This window comes from Mirounga leonina, unplaced genomic scaffold (genome assembly GCF_011800145.1).
Source record: "Mirounga leonina isolate KUSES-001 unplaced genomic scaffold, KU_Mleo_1.0 Mir_168, whole genome shotgun sequence".
Lineage (NCBI taxonomy): Eukaryota > Metazoa > Chordata > Mammalia > Carnivora > Phocidae > Mirounga > Mirounga leonina.
Window position 1 is genome coordinate 70,492,617 of NW_023270426.1, and position 23,635 is coordinate 70,516,251.

At 36.6% G+C, this 23,635-nt stretch overlaps 1 protein-coding gene across 5 annotated transcripts; it reads right to left on the reverse strand.

Moving 5' to 3' along the window:
• Positions 1–1,363: 1,363 nt before the first annotated feature.
• Positions 1,364–15,189, reverse strand: NUDT12 (nudix hydrolase 12). 5 transcript variants are annotated; one of them, XM_035015010.1, is made up of 8 exons: positions 15,085–15,189; positions 13,309–13,397; positions 12,206–12,416; positions 11,060–11,649; positions 7,539–7,706; positions 5,579–5,692; positions 3,138–3,337; positions 1,364–2,168 (listed from the first exon to the last, which is right to left on the reverse strand). In XM_035015010.1, the coding sequence occupies exons 3-8, from the start codon at positions 12,409–12,411 to the stop codon at positions 2,058–2,060; spliced, it is 1,389 nt and encodes a 462-aa protein (XP_034870901.1). In that variant the 5' UTR covers positions 12,412–12,416; positions 13,309–13,397; positions 15,085–15,189; the 3' UTR covers positions 1,364–2,057. The 5 variants fall into 5 exon arrangements, with proteins under 5 accessions (XP_034870901.1, XP_034870902.1, XP_034870899.1 ...); XM_035015011.1 differs by lacking the exon at positions 13,309–13,397 and having other exon boundaries at positions 12,206–12,412; XM_035015008.1 differs by lacking the exon at positions 13,309–13,397.
• Positions 15,190–23,635: the final 8,446 nt, after the last annotated feature.

The following is a 23,635-nucleotide window of genomic DNA, read 5'->3' on the forward strand; positions in this document are numbered from 1 at the left end:
CCAAAACTAAATTTATAACTACATTTTGTTGATATTTTATATTTCACTTTGTTATCTGAAAATGGAAACCTGGACTTTATGATGTAATCTTAGAATCTCTAAGTAAATTTGGAGTAAAACTGAACCTCAAGTCATCATACTTCATAATAATCAAGGCACATAATTTCCTATGTACTTATGTAGTTAAAATTTTATTATGTATCTAAATATCCAATGTAAGTCAATTTTGTCTAAAGACCTGATACCAATAAGCTTTCACCAGTTACTAAGAAAATCAATGTTTATTAGTAAAATAAAGTTTTATCTAAGAAAATTATCATATTTAAGTTAGATTTTAGTATCTAAAATTTTAATTAACAGTATTGGTAAATTAAATTGATTCTTATCATCACTTATTTTAATTTATTCTACCTATATTTTTAGTAGTAGTTTCTACTTCCTATTAGAGGGAGAGTCCTGCATTAGGCTATATTGTTAAAATTAAGTTTTTAACTATAATTACAACTAATTTTATGAACAATGGTAAGTTGTAATTGTGTAACTTTCATCAATTAATTAATTGATTCAACTTTAATGGATTAATTAAATTCACCTCTCAGGATTTCTTTTTCCTTATCTATAAGAGAAGGTCACTAAACTACATATATTATCCTTAAGGTCTCTTCCAGTTCCAACATAAAATAATAAAGAGCCAAATTATATAAATTTATACATTTACAGACTTTTAAAACAATTTCAAAACAGCCTTATAAAATATGACAGTTCTATATTGTAAAACTGTGAATTACTACAATTTACTTTTCTCTGAATCTTACTGATTCAGTTCTAAGATATACTTATTTTATAAAGACTTCTTAGGATGTGTTAAAATAAGGCCAAAATCAAAATACTGCATTTGAGTTTAATAAATATAATTAGTAATGATTACATAACTTTTTGCAAATGCAGATAAATCCCTTATCACAAAATGACATAAAGCCAGTGTTTTTACTGAATATGTAAATCTATCTGGGAAATATTTAACATCTGATCTTTGAGGAGAATTCCTTTCAAATACATTTAATTTCAGTGAAAAAGCAGAGTTTTGATTTTTCTTAAAAACAACTTTTGAGTGTAACAGATAATTATACATATTAATTGATTTTAGGTTTAAGGAGGAGGTCCCATTCATAGTGGTATGCTCTCATTTAAACTCTCCTTTCATGAAGTCATGGTATTCTGATCATCAGCAAAGTTGTTAAAGTAGAAAATTCTTTTTTTTTTTTTTTAAAGATTTTTATTTATTTATTTGAGACAGAAAGAATGAGAGACAGAGAGCATGAGAGGGAGGAGGGTCAGAGGGAGAAGCAGACTCCCCGCCGAGCAGGGAGCCCGATGTGGGACTCGATCCTGGGACTCCGGGATCATGACCTGAGCCGAAGGCAGTCGCCCAACCAACTGAGCCACCCAGGTGCCTAAAGTAGAAAATTCTTAACACTGATCAAAACAGACGAGTGGCAGGACTATAACAGCACCACTGCTAGAACAATGAAACCAGCAGAAAAAAGTGGAATACAATGCGAAGTGAGCAAAAATCAGCTACTGATGCCTGAACGAACCTTTATGGTAATGAAAAGACTGGAAATGAAGCTTAAAATTAATTAAAATTATTTTGCCTGGTTTCTCAAGAATAGAACTTTAGTGATTGGTCTAATGCTTAAAAGAGGCAGTGGAATTTAGGTTTGTTTACATTGTTTTGTTTGTTTACATTTTTAGAATATGTCTTTACAACATGATTTTTCTTATTAGAAATATGGTTTTGTGAGATAGAATTGTGGAGCACAACCAAAAAAGTATCTGGAGAGGCTGACTTGGGTTTTAACAAAATCTGAGGCAGTCTTGTAATTTATAAAAACACAAGTTCTATGGTTAAGATGGAAAGTACATGTTGAAAATATTTCCGAAACCTAATATGATATTTTGTGTTGTGACATTCCAAAGAGCACTAAGTATTTCTAATCTCACTTGAGGAATAAGTTATTAGAATTCAATTAATACTCAAAGTCTAGTTATTTGATTTAGAGATTGGGGTTCATTCCAATCCAGTGTTTGATTAACTGATGGGCAATAGCTCGGCTTGGTGGCACAAAGAATGCCTGCTGCTTCCCTTTGGTCAGAACATCCACAACCTAAAATACACCATAATAAAATGTATTAGGATTTTAACACTGTCATACTTAAATACTATTTCTATGCTTTTACAATTTAACTAAAATGTGTTGATTTTACAGCGAATAACAGTACAAAGTGACAACATCCATGTTCAACATGCAAAATTTAGTACAGTGTTTTTAGTTGATTCAATGAGTTAGTGAATCAATTAAAAAAAAAAATTCCAGAAAGGCATATTCCCTTAATGAAAATAAGGACATGAAAAAGAAAAGTACACACTCCACACTTATTTTCAAAGTAACGTCAACTTTTGCAAGAGGTTCCCTTTTATAAAATTCTAAAAAACACTTAATTTCTACTTTTTGAAGTTGAGTATAAAATAAAAAAATTTTGTTTAGGCAAAGTCAGAAAGGATTTCAGGTCTTCACTACTAATAGTGTATCCATTTGTTTTCTATACAAATACTTTGGGTTAAGCAAAACACAAACAGTAATTTATCTTTCATTATACTACTGAAGGATGACATTTTAAAAAGTTCTTGTGAGTGTATCTTTGCTATATAGTTTTGTTATTCTTGTCCTTAAGCACATTTTAAAATGAACAAGAACTTTTCAAAAATTTTAAGCATTTTTACTATTTTTTGAGAGCTACCTGTTTTAGTGCTGTAAACTAAAATACAAAATGTCTAAGAAAAATCTTCCTGTCTCTCATCTTTGAAATAATGTTTACCTATTTTAAGTCCATTGAAAAGTATCATTAATCTGAAGGAATGGCATTTGAAATTAGAAAATGGCACAGAATCATCAACTAGAAGAACCCCACAGAATGAGTTAACATAGGACACATCAATTACATTGTAATCCATGCATGAGGGGTGGGCCATATGCATTCATTCAACTTGGTGAAAACATGTATCTTTGCTGCATGCCCAAACTGATACAGTCAGAGAACAATCAATAGAAGAAGGAAATTAAATTGAACTTCACCTGTTCTCTAGTGAACCAGCGGGCATCCTCTATTTCATTCTTGTCAACTTTAATTTCTGTAGACACTGCCACAGCTAAGCAACCAATCATTAAGGAGGAGGGCATTGGCCATGGCTGACAAGAGACATACTGAACATGGCCAACTTTGACTCCGCTTTCCTCTTCTACTTCTCTCCGAACAGCATCTTCTATTGTCTCTCCTAATCAAATGGGGCAAAAGAACAAGTAGCTGATGAACATGCCTTGGACATTTTGTGCTCCGAATGGTTCAAACATTTGGAAATCACTTTGGACAGAAACCCAATTCAAAGAATGAGAAAGCAGAAGCCTAAAACTAGACTGGAATTAAAAAAAAACATTATTTCTTAAAGTATATGACCATAGACATAATCAAAATGCCGGAAAACTTTTCTTGAAGGTCCAAATTTTTTGATTAGAGTGTAAAAATGGTAACATCTACAACTATCCAGCACCTGCTATTAGCTAAACACTATGCAAACATTTTATGTATTATCTCATTTATGTATTATCACTAAATAGTTACAAATCATTCCAAGATTTTTATAAATGGCTAGCCTTCTCCTTACTAAAATTTTGAAATTTTTTATGTTGTCAAACAATTATTGCAGATAACTTTTCTCAAAAAAAGTTAAAACTAAACACTAAAAGTTTAAAAAACACTTAAGATGAAACAGTATTTTTTCTTTCTAAATGATTTTTTTCTTCTAGATGACTATTGACTCAGGTATGGTAAAGTATAGTGCCTAGAAATGTACTTTTTATTTCTGATTTGTTGGAATTGAGAATCAGAATAAAGGCAATGGTTTGTAAATTTACCTGAAAGTTTAGAAATATTTTATTATTTAAATACAGCTTTTTATTTCAAATAGATTGCTGTATTTCCTATATTAAAATTAACAACTTATGTTCACCAAAAAAATATAGTGGAAAGGTAAGTCACAGACTGGCGTTAAGATATTTGCAAGACCATAGCTAAAGAGTAGCATATAATACGTTCTACAAAACTCCTAAAATGAGAAAAAAGGATAAACAACCAAACAAAATTAGGCAAAGAATATAAACATGTAAAATTCAGAGAAAATGAAAATCGGATGCCTAAAACATATGTGAAAAAGATGCTCCATCAGCAGGGAAATGAAAATGAAAACTACAATGACACTATTTCATAACTATTGGAATGGCAAATTATAAAGTATGAAAATCCTAACTTGGTGAAGATGTGGAACAATAAAACATTTCATGTGCTGTTAGAAATAGTGTAAATTGGTAGGGACACTTCAGAGAGCAACTTGGCAATGTCTACAAAAGGTTAGGATGCTCATATCCTACGAGCTAACAATTCTACTCTCAAGTATATACCCTTGATAACTCTTGCAAATGTGCACAAGGAGTAGTATAAGAATATTCTTTGCAGTGTTGTTTGCAAATGCAAAAACTGATATAAACTAATTGTCTAACAACAGAATGGATGAATTGAAGAGTATTTATAAATAAAATGGTACATAGCAGTTAAAAAAAACGGCCTAGAGTTATTAGAGACAGCATAGTGATTAAGAGCATGGACTCAGCCAAACTGCCCAGGTTTGCATCCCTGCCCTATCACTGATTAGCTGTTTGATCTTGGGCAAGTGAGTCAGCCCCTGGACCTTAGTGCCCTAGCTGTAAAACTGCTGTAATAGTACCTACTTTATAAGGCTGTATGAGGGTCAGATGATTGAGTATCTGGAAAGCCTTCAAAACAGAGTGTGGCACAAAGTATGTTTAGTACTACTATTATCAATGCAGATTAATACTGGAAGTTAAGATTAAACATGTATATTATCACTTATTCCACAGATATTTATTGAACTCCTACTACATATAAGGCACTGCTCTAAGGGTGTGGGCTACAATGATGAGTGAAATAAAGTCCCACCCCTATGCAACTTACTTTCTGGTATGAGCAGATAATAAATGAGTAGATAGATAAATAGATACATACATACATACATCAAATAATAAATACAGAGATACATTCATACATACATACATGTCAGGTGGTAATGAGCACTATCGGGAAAAATCAGGCAGGATGACAGAATTATGAATGCAGGGTATGATGCTAACTAATGTATTTGGGGCTATCTGGGAAGACCCCTAAAAGGTGACACAGTTGGGTCTAGTAAAGAAGAAAGTGAGGTGTAAGTCATGCAGATACTTTGGTAATAGCAATACATGAAAGAGGAAATGCTGAATTTTTAAAACAGACAAAATTATTCTGCTAGTAAAAACAAATATTATATCACTTAAAATACACAGAAAATATTTAAAAATACCCCAGTTTCATAGCATGATAATTTGTCAAATGCTGTCTAAAATTTTTATTTGGAAATTATAAGTTAAAGGAAGATTATTATTAAAATTATTAAGAAAAGGCTTACCAGGTTCAATAAATCCAGCAAGGCAAGTAAACATGCCTGGGGGAAATCTTTTCTGCCTGCCTAAAAGACATTTGGTCCCATCTGGATGAATAACTTGCATGATTACAACTGGATCTGTTTTTAAAAAAATCAGATGAATGAATGATAGGAAAAAATAATTTAGACTCATTGTGTAAAGTCACTGTCAAATAATATAATAAAAGGCTTATCTCCTATAACAACAAGACTCTTGTCTAATTATGAGATTGTTTCTTTCTGCCTGATGACAGAATATTTCAGGGAAATTGCATAGAGGTATTGTACACTAAAGGAAGACCAATTTTGTCTTCTTCTTAATAGAAACACTTGGGCGCCTGGGTGGCTCAGTTGGTTAAGCGACTGCCTTGGGCTCAGGTCATGATCCTGGAGTCCCGGGAACGAGTCCTGCATCGGGCTCCCTGCTCAGCAGGGAGTCTGCTTCTACCTCTGACCCTCCTCCCTCTCATGCTCTCTGTCTCTCATTCTCTCTCTCTCAAATAAATAAATAAAATCTTAAAAAAAAAACAAAACGCTTATTATATATTTATGGTATGCTAGGCATATATTTTAATTATAAAAAAGTTAAAGTATTTTTTTAATGATTTTATTTATTTGACAGAGTGCTTTAAAGAGAGAGAGCACAAGCAGGGGGAGCTGCAGGCAGAGGGAGAGGCAGGCTCCCTGCTGAGCAGACGCTTAATGACTGGGCCACTCAGGCACCCCCACAGTATTATATGGCATGAAGAAAATACAAATTTTACAATAGTAAATGTGAATTTTCCTCTCCCTTCCAACCCAATCCTGAACAAAAGTTTTTATTTTTTAAAATATTTTATTTATTTATTTAATTGACAGAGAGAGAGAGACAGAGAGAGAGGGAACACAAGCAGGGGGAGTGGGAGAGGGAGAAGCAGGCTTTGCACTGAGCAGGGAGCCCGATGTGGGGCTCGATCCCAGGACCCTGGGATCATGACCCGAGCTGAAGGCAGTCGCTCAACCAGCGGAGCCACCCAGGCACCCCCTGAACAAAAGTTTTTAAAAGCTAATGTGGCTCTATGACTAAGTTTAAGCCATTAAAAAGATAAAATTTAAGTTAAATAAGTTTATTTCCCAGAAGTCATTAATGCAGTGAATTCTCCTTACTAGAGCATGACTGAAAACAGGAATCAAATGTAAAAGGCTCCTGAGCAGTGAAACCAGGTATCACAAAGCCATGCATTTTACTCTCAGGAGACTTCTTCAGGTATTGCTCAGTTTATCTATTATTTTTTCACAAGTTTTAAAGGATTAGGTTCTCAGATTTCCAAACCTACAGAAGACTCCAATGCAGCAATTAGAAGGAGAGAAGGTATAGGCAGACAACAGCAGTGATGTAAAGCTAGCTCCACACTGTATTGCTTTGGTGATGCCTTGAACAGGCACTGAACTGTTGGGGTACTTTTTTTTTTTTTTTTGTCTCTGCACTAAGTGGACCCAGAATGGTAGACTTTTGAAATCATGTATTTTAACACATCAAATTCATATTGATTAACTCAGAGTTAAGAAATGGCTAATTAGGGATGCCTGGGTGGCTCAATCAGTTAAGCATCTGCCTTTGGCTCAGTTCATGATCCCAGGGTACTGGGATCGAGCCCCGCATCAGGCTCCCTGCTCAGCAGAGAGTCTGCTTCCCCTCTGCCTGCAGCTCCCCCTGCTTGTGCTCTCTCTCCCTGACAAATAAATAAAACCTTCAAAAAAAAAATAAGGCTAATTATGTACAATGTCCCTTACTTAAAAGTCATGAAACCATATACTACTTTAATACTCATAGTCTTAAGTTATATTAAATATGCTTTTAATAAAAAGGTAAACCCCTCAACAACTCAAAACCTTGTCTTCCCAGAATGTCTTATTCCCTAAGATTCCAGATGGCTGAGATTTCACTATAAAGGAAAAGGCTTACCAACTCTTGGATATGATGTATTGTGAACACCATGGAGGCTAGGACAGTCTTCTTTTAAGCATACTCTTTTGTAGCCGCCTTCTTCAATTTTAGTTGCACTTCCACAGGTTGGGCAGAACTTATATCGACTGTGCCAGGCAAGAACAGATCTTGCTTGAGCTACAACCCCTTTAAGAAAAGCATAAAAAGTTTTAATTCTGTGATAAACTGTAAACAAATTAATATCAAAGTAAAATGTTCACAAGTCAAGGCATACACTATATTTTCTGAATAGCAACATAATCAAGAATTTTTGTATTCCTCTTTTTATGATGTATATTTCTTTTGAAGTAAAATATTTAATCCAAAGATGACATGAAAATTTGATTTAACTTTAATTTGAACTAATCAAATATAACTCTCATATAAGATAGATGTCAGCACACCTATCTTATATACTGAATTAGCTCAGGCTTTTACTACAGGTGATTTTTAAATTTTGGATACACAAGATTCTAGTGTATAGTGATTTTACAAATCCTGACTTTACAATAGTGACGTTTATAAAAATACACTATGCAGCGGGGCGCCTGGGTGGCTCAGTTGCTTAAGTGACTGCCTTTGGCTCAGGTCATGATCCTGGGGTCCTAGGATCGAGTCCCACATCGGGCTCCCCTGCTCTGCAGGGAGCCTGCTTCTCCTCTCCCTCTGCCTGCCACTCCCGCTGCTTGTGCTCTGTCAAATAAATAAAATCTTAAAAAAAAAATACACTATGCAGCCACTTCCTGATTTAGACTTGGACTATAAAGAAAATATTAATAGGAAACTGCAGGAATTCTCCTTTCCTGGGTGCCTAAACCACTACTGCTCCATGTCACTGTGAAACATACCTGTTTACAACTGGAAACTGCATAGAATATTAATAAAATACTCTATTTATAACATTCATGGTTAACTTTATTCATGAAAAAAATGCCTACTAGAATAAATCTTACAATATATATATACTTTGGCTATAGCCTTTACCCTGGTACTTTAAAAGAGAATATGGCCTGACCAGAAATGTTATAATTGAAGCAATAAAACTAGAAATGTTACATATGCATTTGCCTGACAAACTTGTTCTCATTAAAATACATTATTTGGTTTAAGGATTTTTGGAAAAAAAAAAAAAGCAAAATAACCACAAAAAACAATAACAATGTTTTAAACTGCAAAAAACAAAATAAACCATACATAAAAACAAATTAATACTGAAATTCAACAAACCATAGGCAACATTAAATATTTCCCTGCTATGTTACCTTGTAATACGTAATTTATGCTATCTACATTATTTCAATATTGTTTCAATAAGAAAGTTAATATTTATTGAGTACCAACTATGTGTGAAGCATCATGCAAATAGCTTTATATGTATCATTTATTTATTTATTTATGAAGAACAAAACAGGTATATTTCTATTGGACTACCTGATACAGACGGCAGTGTGGTATGGATGGATAGTATGAATGACAAATAATACAAATATATTTTATGTGAAATAAATAAAAATATTTACATAGCTCAATGGGTTACTTCATTTAATGTTTAGAGCAATCCTATGATGTAGGTACTATTATTATCCTCTGTTTCTAGAGTAGGAAACTGAGGCACAAAGAGGTTAACTGTGGAAGTTTACCAAGCAAGTGAATAAAAGGGCCTCAGTTTTCTTACTAGTAAAAAGAGAGAGAGATCCTTTTGATCTTAAAATTATAGCTACAAAGAAAATATATTTTCTTAAAAAGTGCAATGTTTTCTCCATAGATGTGGAGAATAAAACATACCAATCCAGACTCTGGGATGAGATAATCTAATCATTCTCTGGAAGGGCCCACCACACATCTCCTAAGGGAAGGTGGACATTGACAAGTGACCCCTTCCTTACCTCCCATTAACTTTCAGTCTACCATAATTAGCTTATATTCCTTCCACTCCATTGATACCCCTCTTGTCAAATTCATCAACAGCTTCATATTACCAAAACGAAAGATCCTTAGAAAAAATCTTTGTCTATCTTATTCAAATTCTCAACAGCATTCAATATATGTAATGTAATGTAATGAAGGGGGGGAAATCCGAGGGGGAGAGGAACCATGAGAGACTGTGGACTCTGAGAAACAAACTGAGGGTTCTAGAGGGGAGGGGAGTTGGGGGATGGGTTAGCCTGGTGATGGGTATTAAAGAGGGCACGTACCAAATGGAGCACTGGGTGTTATATGCAAACAATGAATCATGAAACACTACATCAAAAACTAATGATGTAACGTATGGTGATTAACATAATAATAATAATTAAAAAAAGAAATACCCTGCTCTCTGATTTTCATGAGCATATTCTCCTGTTTTCTTCTTACCTTATGGCCACCTTTGATGGCTCCTCTTTTTCTACCTGACCTCAAAATTTAGGGGGATTCAGGTATGATTCTGAGGCTTTCTTGCTTGCTATTAACTCTCTCAGTTTCCTGAGATTTAAATATCACCTTCACGTTGATGACTCCCATATGGGTAACTCTAACTCACACCTCTCCTCTGTGTTCCAGATTCTAATATCCTTCTCTAAAACCGAACATGCCCAAAACTAAAATCGATTTATTTACTTCAAGTCTGTCCTGCTTCCCTTGCTCAAACTGTCACCCTATTTTATCAAGAAATAGTATCACTATCCACCAAATTACTAAAGTCTCAAACCTAGCAATCATTCTTGATCTTTTCTTTCATTATTATAGACCCCATACCCAATCCATCAACAAGTGCTGATGATTTTCTAAAAATATACCTTGAACGTACCCTTTTCTCCATCTCTACCATTGTCACCTTAATTCAGGCTGTACTCCAGGTTACTATCATCTCTCCCTCACTTATAATAGTCTCAACCTACTGATCAAGCCCTGTCAGTTTTACCTCCAGAACATCTCAAACTCTCCCCTTTTCTCCATCAACCCAATCCACTGCAACCTTTTACCTTAGCTACTGTAATCTCAAATCCCCTCTTAACAAGACTTCTGATTTCATATTTAATTACCTAGAATTCATGATCTATAAAGCAGGTAGAGTGACGGTTTTTGTTTCTTTTTAAACCATAGGTTGGGTTACAACATTTAAATGGAATTTAGAATAAAACCACGGCATACAGGGCCTCACATGAACTAGCATACCCTGCAACAGAAAATAGTCAAGGTCTTTGACATCATGCTCAGTGTATAGCAGGTGCTCAATAATTACTCACTGAAGAATCAAATAAAACAAGCATGCATTAGGATTAACTCTGGGGAAACTAATTTTGGCTGATTAAAACTGCTGTAACTGCTCAGGAGAGTAGTCCCCTAGAATGAGAACTTTAGGAAAGGTCTAATGAAGACAGCCTAATTTCATTGCTTACTGAAAAAAGTGTGCCTCCTAGAAAATGAAGATACGATGTATAACTCCAACCCAGTTCCAAAAACCAGATTACCACCAACAGGTAATTATTACCAACAGGTAAACCATGTTCACTTCTTACCAGCTTCTTTTTCTTTCAATTGCAGAAGAGCAGGCATTGGAGGATGAAGAAAATAACAATTTTCATGTCTTTGCTTAAATTCTTCGGCAGCAACAGGATCTATACCTAGAGCAAACCAGGCAACCAACCCATCTTCTTCTTCTCTTGGGACTTCTCCAGTATAATTCAAAGACTCTTTCTTCATTTCAAGTTCTACTCCAAGAAAAACCAAGGTGATCTTTTCACGCTGAGCCAAATAATTTTTTATATCTGTGTAGTTCAGCTGACAAAGCCTGACTTCTGGCTGTTGGAAACTTTCTTTATTGCCACCTAGAGTAACTAGGGGATTTAAATCTGAGAAAAGGATATAAACTGTGGCTGGATGGCTTTCTTTAGCTAGTAGCCAGTCAGAATTATTTCTTTTTTCACTTTTTCGGTCTAATAGTGTTTTGCTAAAATAATTTTCACATTCTTCCACTTCATTAGTTAGGAACCAAGGCTTCATCCCACCTTTAGCATTAGCTAGTAAGTTAGTTATATGCTTATAACCCCAAAATTTAGCAATATCCAGTGCAGTCTGCCTTGATTTATTGACAATGGATCTGTCACACCTATAGATGGAAAGAAAAATAAAATAGGAAATAAACATTTTCTTTAATATTTATTACAATAAAATATTTCCAGATGCACTTGATGGCCCCTCTAATGATTATTATGTAGATTTTTTTAAGTACATAATTTACTAATGGGAAGGTTAAAAGAAATAATCATAAATGATGAAAAGTTAGAGATAGTAGATATTTAACATTTCTGGAGAATTATAAAATAAAAAACAGTAAGTTTCATGTGTTATAAAAAGAAATTAAAATTTTACGAGGGGTTCTTGATAGTTATAGTGGGTAGATCTACATTTTCTATTTGGGAGAAAAAGATTAGACTAACTCATAAAATTTGCTTTGCTATTAAGTATGAAGGATTTATCCCTCAATAAAAGAAGTTAAAAGCTTTTAGTTAGATACTATGCTATGTTTTTATATAATGAAACTGGTCAATGAGTTATTTACAAGCCCAATGATATAAATATGGCTACAAGAAAAATTTAAAAGGAAATATGTAACCCAGAAATTAAACCAGAGCCCTTCAAGTAGTAGTGCCTAAAATGTTTACCCTTTCTCAAGTAGAAGTTGGACAACATCTGGGTGCCCATTCCTTGCAGCATACATTAAAGCAGTCCAGCCATTTTCAGAAGTTTCATTGAGAAGAGATGGGGAATGACTGAGGATTACTGTTAACCTGGCAATATCTCCTTCTGCAGCTGAAAGGTGAAGCTGGGAAATTATTTCTTGCTTTGGGGTTCTTTTTATAGAAGACATTCTTCCTTAAAAAGAGGAAAATAGAAAAAAAACCCCTCATTTGCAATTGCTCTTTGTTCAATGGTGGAACATTATCTGAATACAGGTGTAATTAGGATAGTTATAGTTTTTAAAGGTATATACTCTTCAAAAGGTAATTAGTACTCAACTGTCATCACAGCATACCTTTAAAAATTGTCTTAAACATAATTTAAATTTTAAATATAATTCACCATGGGATGCATAACATAATGTATAAAGAACTTTGGTAATAAAGATGGGGGGGGCATATCCTTGAGAATGGGTGTCAGGTAACAAACATTACAAAGAGGAGGTATCTGAAGTAGACTAGAGGGATTTCACTATAGATCAGGGAAATGAGGGGAGTTAAAGCAGAAGTCAGAGGTTTTTTAGCAGATGACTAGTATTCTCTTAGATTCTATGGTACCAGAGACAGGTGTCTGCCCTTAGGAAAATTATGATCCTTACAGCTGACTATTCAAAACTTGTGTTAAATCTGCGTTGGTGGTATAGTGGTGAGCATAGCTGCCTTCCAAAACTTGTGTTAAGTTTCACATGAAAGCAATTTATTGCTTTCCCATGCACAATTAATTCTACAATCCATCTGGGATTGATTTTTGTTCATAGTGTGAAGTAGGGGCAAGATACATTTTTATCCCAGTGGATAATCCATATGACTTGGCACCATTCTTGAAATTACCATTTGTTCCATTGCACTGCAGTTATCATCTTTGTCATAAATCAGATGACCATATATTTTGGATCTATTATTGAACACTGTTCATTTGGTCACTTTGTCAAAATTTGAATCCAAGAAGCTTTTTAAACCATTAATTTTGTCTGCTTTGTTACTCGCTTGTTTCAGTAAGGAAAAAATATAGAAAATATGTTTCATACCTCTTCATAAATGTTGTCTCAACGTGGATTGAAAGTGGTAGGGCACAAACTGATCTATTCTTTGTGGAAATGGTTCATGCTTAAGTTGTCTATGAGAACAAAGTATTTTTTTTAAGGCATGAATTTTTGTTTAGTGAAATGCTATTTAAGATTGATTTGGGATTCTAACTAGGTTTCTATTATTCTAAGCAATAAGATATTTAGGCTATTTAGAAAGGTTATAATCCACACATTTTGACTGCTCTTATCTTTAGTATTCTCACACTGCAATTTGGCTGATCAATTATATAGTAGAGGGAGTATGAACAAAATTTAGGGAAAAATGGGCTGAAAAAATTGTTCACCTTTCCTGATTTTATCTTTCTGCTACTTATAAAAAGGTCAAATTTGACTATACACAAAAGGGGAGGTGGGTAGGGGAATGGGTGAAATAGGTGATGGGGATTTAACAGTATACTCAGGATGAGCACTCAATAGTGTATAGAATTGAATTACAATATTGTACACCTGAAATAATATAACACTGTTCATTATACTGGGATTAAAATAAAAGGCTTAAAAAAAACTACTCACAGGAATGGTGAAAATATGTTTATAATTTAAATTAGGGGGAGTGACTTCTATATTAGAAAACTATTTCTTTACTGTAGAATTTCCTTCACTGTTCTGTTCATATTGAGATTTCTAAATGCTTTACAAATATTATCAATTACAAAACTACAGCTTTTCAGGACTTGATTTTGAATCATTGCTGTATACTGACTCATGTATAGTATCCCCTCCAAGTTGCCTTTCCCTTGAATTGATTTTCCACAAAATATCACACTGGTTCTTCAGGTAGGTTTACTTTAAGCAGTATTTTACTGTCTCATGTTCTGAGGTCATAGTCATTTCTTCACCCTCCCCACAGGCCACTCCACAGGACAAAGTGCAAAACTGTCCTCCAAAAATAAAGTACTGTTCACTACCTCCAGTGCAATTCTTATGCATACAGTATTCTCAGGAGAAAGGCAGTGAAAAATGTGTACTTTCTCCCTTAGCTTTTTTTTTTTTTTGGCAGCATAGCCATCTAGAAACAACCATTTCTCATTACAGAGAATCACACAAAATCTGCAATCCAGCTCTACTGCTGGATTTACTTTTTCATTTCTCATTGACAGGTTCTCCACAAGGTAAGGATCCGAAGGCAGGATGAGGTGATTCACTTAGCAAAATGCTGCCCCTGCTTTCCAAAGGGAACAGAGAGCATTCTGAGAGGTCCTTTAACCAAACCACATCCACCTTTACCGATGTGTACTGGGGGCCCATGACTTGCTCAAGGTCACATGGTTCAAGAAACAGGGCAGAGTTCAAATACGGCTGTCAGTGAAGTCGCTGACCATTACTGAACGAATTCCATGTCCTTCGGGATTCGAGGTGGCCATTTAACAAGTCAAGCGCCACCTACGCAAGGTCTCTCCAAACATTTAAATGCCTTGAGAGTTTACTTTGTCACTACTGCGAGACTCCTTCTTTTAAAGGTGAATCTTAAACGCTGAAGTAGCCCTTCGTTTTCCCCACCTCAAGGACTGGGCTCTAACGCCACTAGCAGCCCATGGGCTGCGCCCCCTACCCTCTCCCGGGAGCCAGAGCTACCAGCCCACAGCTCCCGCCCCTGCACCCTCACCGCATCCGGAGGCTGAGCCAAACAACCCAGCATGGCCAGGCCAACAGCGCTGAGATCAAAAACACTGAGAACTGGTCACCCAACCCAGGGAGGGCACGGGGCCGACTAACCAGTCGTTGCTGTTACTAAGCCAAAGGTGACCAGAGTAGAGAAAAGCAGGATATAGACGCAAGACCCGGAAACCCCACTCTCACTCTTCCCGGCGCCGGACTCAGTCTTCCTGACTTCCGGCGGAGGTTCGCTGTCCTCGAACGGTTCTATGGGAAATGTAGTTTGACTGTCATAAATTGTGCGCGATCCGTGAAGGGGCGGGGCTTGGGGGGCGCGGGGAGGTGAAGGCGTTCGGGAACCTTGGCGGGAGGTCCAGGATGTGAGGTCCAGCATCTTCGCGGTGAGTGAAAGGCTGGTTTTCCTTCCCGGTCATACCGAGACGTGTGAAGTGTGGTAAGGCCGCGGAAAACTGTTGGTCTGTGGAAGCGGTTTTTAAGTTTCCAGTATTTCACACCCAGTCCGCTAACCTCTGTTTTATGGTCCGATGCAGTGTTATGTTCAAAGCATTCTTTCACCTGCAATATTGGCTGGGCCAACTACAGTGCGTGAGTCTAAAACATTTGTGCACCTCTAAACCTAAACTCGTCATGTGCAAAATGGTACCATGTATTGATGCCTCCTTCATTTAATCGTCCTTTAAAAAGTATATATCAAGTGCCCACAACACCTCGTTGGGTTATGCGGTTGAAAGAGGATAATGCATTCAAAGCTCTTATAAAGTTTAGAACTTAGAGTTAGTACTCACAACACAATTATTATTCGTGCTGTTATTTCACTTCCTGTGCTTTCAAATTCCAAAATCTAAAGTTACGTGAGTCCGAGATTACAAAGCTAGGTGTTGGTAGTCTCCTAGACCAGGGCTTTTTTTCCTTACCAAACTGCCACCTTGGCAATCAGCAAGTTGAGTCAGCTAAGGCTGACCATTGCTTCCTGACTGAATTTGAGACTCTGGAAGCTTTTTCTTCTCACAGTGAAGTTATGTATACTTGCCGGCATTGTGCTTTCATTACTGCTTTTTTATTTTTAATTTATTTTAATTTTTTAAGGTTGTTTGTTTATTTATTTTTTAGTAATCTCTACACCCAGTGTGGGGCTTGAACTCACTACCCCAAGATCAAGAGTTGCATGCTCTTCTGACTGAGCCTGCCAGGCACCCCATTATTACTGCTTTTTAAAACTTTGTCCTATGCTTCTTTCTGTGGGTAGTTATTTTAGTCTCTATTGATTTCAAGGATCAGACAGGAGATCAGAAGTACTAAGTTTTGGTAACTCACTTGAAATATGCAATCTTTGTATGCAAGCATATATTAAATAGATTAGTATAAGGGACACTCATATATTAATCATCTAGCATAAACAATTACAAATATATAGTCATCCCAGTCCTTTGGATTCTTGTGAAGTAAATACCAGACACCATATTATTTTACTGATAAATATTTAAGGGTAAGCTTTTCGGAATTATGAATATATATCTAAAATGTAAAATGTCTCTTAAAAAGAACATAACTATAATATCATTAGTACAATTAAAATTTTAATAATAATTCTGTAATATCATGGAAGACTCATTCAATGTCAAATAGAATTGTCTCAAATTTTGTTTTATATATTTTACAGTTGATTTGCTTAAATCAGTCCTAAACAAAGTTTTCACATTACATTTGAAGTTTTTAGATCTATGGGTTCCCCTATAATTTTTTCTTGCAGTTTATTTGTTTAAGAATAATGATTATCTGCTCTACAGAGTTTCCCATATTCTGAATTTTATAAATTGTATTCCTACAGTGTCTTTTTGCCTGTATTTCTTATAATCAGGCATTATGATGCCCCCAGCTTTGTTTTTCTTTTTCAACATTTCCTTGGCGATTCGGGGTCTTTCCTGATTCCATACAAATTTTAGGATTGTTCCAGCACTTTGAAAAATGTCATTGGAATTTTGATCGGGATGGCATTGAAGGTATAGATTGCTCTGGGTAGCATAGACATTTTAATAATATTTATTCTTCCAATCCATGAGCATGGAAGTTTTTCCATCTTTTTGTGTCTTCTTCAATTACTTTCATGAGCGTTCTGTAGTTCCTAGAGTATAGATCCTTTACCTCTTTGGTTAGGTTTATTCCGAGGTATTTTATGGTTTTTGGTGCTATTGTAAATGGGATCGTTTCTCTAATTTAACTCTTTCTACAGTTGCATTGTTAGTGTATAAGAAAGCAACCGATTTCTGTGCGTTAATTTTGTATCCTGCCACATTACTGAATTGCTGTATGAGTTCTAGTAATTTGGGGGTGGAGTCTTTTGGATTTTCCACATAAAGTATCATGTCATCTATGAAGAGAGAGAGTTTGACTTCTTCTTTGCCAATGTGAATAACTTTTATTTCTTTTTGTTGTCTGATTGCTATTGCTAGGACTTCTAGTACTATGTTGAACAATAGTGGCGAGAGTGGGCATCCTTGTCGCGTCCCTGATCTTAAGGGAAAGGCTCTCAGCTTTCCCCCATTGAGGATGATATTCACTCTAGGGTTTTTCATAGATGGATTTTATGAACTTGAAGAATGTTCCCTCTATCCCTATACTCTGAAGAGTTTTAATCAGGAAGGGATGCTGTATTTTGTCAAATGTCTTTTCTGCATCAATTGAGAGGACCATATGGTTCTCTCTCCTCTCATTAATGTGTTCTATCACATTGATTTGCAAATGTTGAACTACCCTTGCATCCTGGGGATTAATTCCACTTGGTTGTGGTGGATGATCCTTTTAATGTATTGTTGGATCCTATTAGCTAGGATTTTGTTGAGGATTTTGGAATCCATATTCATCAGGGGTATCAATCTGGAATTCTCCTTTTTGATGGCGTTTTTGCCTGGTTTGGGGATTAAGGTAATTCTGGCCTCATAGAATGAGTGGAAGCTTTCTTTCTGTTTCTATTTTTTGAAATAGCTTCAGGAGAACAGGTATTATTTCTTCTTTGAATGTTTGGTAGAATTCCCCAGGGAATCCATCAGGCCCTGGACTCTTGTTTTTTGGGAGGTTTTTGATCACTGCTTCAATCTCATTACTGGTTATTGGCCTATTCATGTTGTCAATTTCTTCCTGTTTCAGTCTCCGGAGTTTATAGGTTTCCAGGAAGGCATCCATTTCATCCAGGTTGCTCACTTTATTGGCATATAGTTGTTGATAATAATTTCTAATAATTGTTTCTATTCCCTTGGTGTTAGTCGTGATCTCTCCCCTTTCATTCATAATTTTATTAATTTTGGTCCTTTTTTTCTTTTGGATAAGTCTGGCTAGTGGTTTATCTATCTTATTAATTCTTTCAAAGAACCAGCTTCTAGTTTCGTTGATCTGATCTATTGTGTTTCTGGTTTCTAATTCATTGATCTCTGCTCTAATCTTAATTATTTCTCTTCTAATGAGCAGCTTAGGCATCATTTGTTGCTTTTTCTCTAGTTCTTTAAGGTGTAGAGTTAGTTGGTGAATTCGGGATTTTTCTATTTTTTTTGAGTGAGGTTGGATGGCTATGTATTTCCCCCTTAGATCCCCCTTGGCAGTATCCCATAGGTTTTGGACTGATATATTTTCATTCTCATTGGTTTCCATGAATTGTTTAAGTTCTTCTTTGATTTCCTGGTTGAACCAAACATTCTTGAATTTGTTTTGTCTTTAGCTTCCAAGTGTTTGAATTTCTTCCAATTTTTTTTTTTTTTGTGATTGAGTTCCAGTTTTAAAGCATTATGGTCTGAGAATATGCAGGGAATAATCTCAATCTTTTGGTATCAGTTGACACCTGATTTGTGACCCAGTATGTAATCTATTCTGGAGAAAGTTCCATGTGCACTCGAGAAGAATGAGTATTCTCTTGTTTTAGGGTGGAATGTTCTGTATATATCTATGAGGTCCATCTGGTCCAGTGTGCCATTCAAAGCTCTTGTTTCTTTGTTGATTTTCTGCTTGGATGATATGTCTCTTGCTGAGAGTGGAGTATTGAGGTCTCCTACAATTAACGTATTGTTATCAATATGACTCTTTATTTTGGTTAACAGTTGGCTTATGTAGATGGCTGCTCCCATGTTGGGGGCATAGATATTTACAATTGCTAGATCTTCTTGTTGGATAGACCCTTTAAGAATGATATAGTATCCTTCTATGTCTCTAACTACAGTCTTTAGTTTAAAATCTAATTTGTCTGATATAAGAATTGCTACCCCAGCTTTCTTTTGAGGTCTTTCGGAATGGAAGATGGATCTCCATCCCTTCACTTTCAGTCTGGATGTATCTTTAGGTTCAAAATGAGTCTTTTGTAGACAGCATATGGATGGGTCCTATCTTTTTATCCCATCTGCAACCCTGTGCCGTTTTATGGGAGCATTTAGGCCGTTCACGTTGAGTGATTATTGAGAGATATGAATTTATTGTCAACATGTTGCCTGTGAAGACCTTGTTTTTATAGATTGTTCCTATAAATTTCTGTTGTATATCACTCTTGGGGTCTTTCTCATTTTATAGAGCCCCCCTTAATATTTCTTGCAGGGCCAGCTTGGTGGTAGCATATTCTTTCAGTTTTTCCCGGTCTTGGAAGCTCTGCATCTCTCCATCCATTGTAAATGACAGCTTTGCTGGATAAAATATTCTTGGCTGCATGTTCTTCTCGTTAATATCCTGAATATGTCTTGCCAGCCTTTTCTGGCTTGCCAGGTCTCTGTGGATAGGTCTGACGTTATTCTGATGTTCATCCCTCTGTCCGTAAGGAATATCTTCCCCCTAACTGCCCTTAAGATGGTTTCCTTGGTTCTAAGATTTGCAAGTTTTACTATTACATGCCGGGGTGTTGGCCTGTTTTCCTTGATCTTGGGAGGGGTCCTCTCTGTCTTTAGGACACAAATGTTTGTTTCATTCCCCAGATTAGGGAAGTTCTCAGCTACGATTTGCTCAAATATATTTTCTAGTCCTCTCTCTCTCTCCACCCCCTCAGGGATCCCAATAATTCTGACATTGGAACGTTTCATTGTGTCACTTATTTCTCTGATTTTATTTTCATGGATTCTGAGTTGTTTTTCCCTGGCCTCCTTTTTTCCCTTCTTATCAATTGGTCTTCTAGATCACTAATTCATTCTTCTGCCTCATTTACCCTAGCTGTTAGATTATTTAGATTAGATTGGATCTCATTGATAGCATTTTTAAGTTCTGCCAATTCAGCTTTCATTTCTGCCCTTAGAGACTCTATGTTGCCATTAATCGATTTCTCCATTCTAGCTATTGTCTTCACAATTGCTACCCTGAATTCCATCTCCGACATCTTGGTTATATCTGAATCCATTTGTAAATTTGTGGCATAAGTCATAATCTCTGAATCTTTCCTATTTTGGGGGTTCCTCCTCCTAGTCATTCTGTTGAGGGGTGGTTGAGGGAATGTATAGAGTCCAAATTATTGACCACAATGCAACCAAGATGCACCTGTTTTATAGGGATCTTAGGGTTGCTGACCTCTTTTTTTCCCAGCCTGTCTTCTGGGGGAAGGGCCTGCCAGCTGTTACTCAGGCAACGCTGTTTGGGGAGAGTTGCCCTGCCCCCTGTGGCGGGGGATGGACTCAGTGAAAACCGGTTTTTTGGCGCTTTTGTTCTCTGGTGGCTTTCCCTGGCGCATCTCTTCCAAGAGTCAGAGCAGAAGAGATCATTTCCAACCCTCTATCTCAGAGCAGAGAGCACAGTCTCTTCTTCAGTGAGCTCTCCAGGCCACACTACCTCTGTTTCTGTCTGTGCTGCTATAAACTGCAGCGTCCTGGGTTGTGTGCCCCTCAGCAGCGCTCGCAGTCTTTGCCTCCAGGTCTGGGCACATCTCTGCCCTTTGTGCTTCTAAAACCGCCAGCCGCCCCCAGTTCACACGCGTGGCCCCGCTGCTACAGGTCCGTCAGGGGGCTGCCCTAAAGTCCTTTCCCGCCGCTACCGGTCTGTGAGTCTGTGCCCTGTCCACAGCATGGGAGGCTATCGCTCACCAGCAGTGTAGGATCCCCATGGCTCCCTCCCCTTCTGTTTATCTTCAGATATCTGCCCGCAGAATCACGGCTCCCTGCTTCATACCTCGAAACCAAATGCCTGTGATACTCTGTTTGTAGAGATCCAGATCTATCTTCTTACATCTCAGGCTGATTTCCTGGGTGTTCAGAGTGGTGTGGTAGATATCCAGCGCAATTCTGGGGTCAGTTGGAATAGGGTCCCCTAATCCGCCATCTTTCCCCTCCCTCCTTATATATTTTTTAAAGATTTTATTTATTTATTTGACACAGAAAGAGAGAAAGCACGCACAAGCAGGGGGAGTGGCAGGCAGAGGGAGAGGGAAAAGCAGGCTCTCCACTGAGCAGGGAGCCCACCGACATGATGCTTGATCTGACCCTGGGATCATGACCTGAGCTGAAGGCAGACACTTAACTGACTGAGCTACAGAGGAGCCCCTCAAATTTTTGTATTAATACTTTATGTATTTTTGCCTTATTCTTTAATAGATTGTATTTTTTAAATTGAAGAGTGATGTTTAAAAAATCGAATATGATAATAGCTGCTTTTTTTTCACATGTAAGGCACTTAATAAAGTTGGTGGTTGATAGTGATGAGGTTGATGGGAACCATGCTTTAACTCGACAATATAGTGGTGAATTCCTTAAAAGTGAGAATACCTTTAACTTTACATAAGGTCCTTGATAAAAGATAATGTCATATGTAACTATAGTTAGGGGTGTTTCTAATTTACATACATCATATAAATATTCTACATTCTTGAATATACCAAGTTTGCTTTGGACTTCGGACAAGCTTTTCCCTCCTTTAAAAATATTCTTCTCTTAGATCTTCTTTTTTTTTTTTTTTAAGATTTATTTATTTGCGAGAGAGTGAGAGTGCAGGGGGAGGGGCAGAGGGGGCGAGAGAGAGAGAGTCTTTAGCAGATTCCACACTGAGCATGGAGCCCCATGCAGGTCTTGATCTCAGGACACTGAGATCATGACCTGAGCTGAAACTAGGAGTTGAATGCTTAACCAACTGCACTACCCAGGTGCCCCTCCATTAGATTTTCTAATTACTGACTCCTTATCACCTTGCCCTCCAGATCTTTATTACCCTGTCATGGCGATATGGGTATGGCATGTTAAGACCACCAAGTCACAGGGAGATAGGACTGGCACTCACCCTTGAGAGGGAGCTGCTATGGATGGCTGCCAGACTTGAAACAGACTTTGTATGAGTGAGAAATAAAACGTTTTGGTGTAAGCCAAAGAGATTTCAGGGTTAAGTCGCTACCTCACCATAACATAGTCTGTTCTAAGTAATATAGAATACAGGGAGGAGGTAATCTCTGAACTGAGATTTGAAAGATCAAAAACAATTAAAGGACAAAATCAGTTATCAGGGACTCTTCCTTTCCTTCTTGCCAGGATGGAGCCTGGTCCCTTAAAAAAGTAGGAGCAAACTTAGAAATAGAAGTAGGTTAGTACTCCAGATTCTAAGGAGATAGTAGAGTTTACTAAGTATCAGATATGTCAGGAAAACGCACCATAAAATTCTGATATTCAAGGGCCCTGGTAGGCAGAGTGCAGACAGCGCTTTGTCAGCAGTCCCCAACTTGTCTGATTTAAGGCCTGTTGTGCTCACTCTGCTTTTGCAAATACATTTCCCCTTACTGAAAATGACAGCATGTAATAGCAGTTGGCAGAGATGACCAAAATAAAATACTTTCCTCTTTTCGATACGTACATCCAGAAATGCATTTAATCTTTAAATACACTCATTTATGATTTTTATGGGTACCAAGCCACTTTTGTTGAGTTTAATGGTAATTTCATCTGTCTTATGATTTTCAAAAACAATTTTCAGAGTTTTTCACTTTTGGAAGTATATGGAAATGACTGTATTTTTCACATAAACATCAATTTAGTTTATGTATTTTATAAAGAATTCCCAAACAGCAGTTTATTCTTATTTATAAATCATCTCTCCCCTTTTGCTGTGTGCGTTGTGTTTTATGAAGCAACAACCGTGATATGAGGAGGAGTCTGATCAGAGGCAGAATTAACATTGCTTTGAAAGAGCAGCATTCTTTCTGTGTACTCAAGTTAATTGATGCAGTAATTTAATCATTGAGCCAATACTCACATTTCATGTTTAAGTCACTTAAGCTTGATTTTTTTTTCTTTTTTAGAATGTCTAGACTGATGAGGATTTAAATGGATTTGTAGCATTTAAAAATGTCGTCAAAACTGATTGCAGCATGACATTCATCAGATTCTGTATTCAGTTTCAGTTTAGTTATTCTGAAGCTATCAGATGAAAAAAAAGTCTGCACTTAATATTCTGCAACAGGTTTTTCTATCACCATCCCAAAGCCCAGAGGAGCACAATATATTTTTGTTTTGTTTTGTTTTAGTCTTCTATTTTTCCTTAGGATATTTTTGACCCTAGATACATTTTCCTTTAAATTTGACTGAGCTGTGATCATGACTGTGACCTCTAGCCTTGAAAGAAGAGGAGTTATGCCTCTCAGGAGCGATGCCTCAGGCACTTTGCAAGTCCTCTGGCAGGGATTATTTCCCAGGCTGTGAATCGATGACCTTCTACAGAG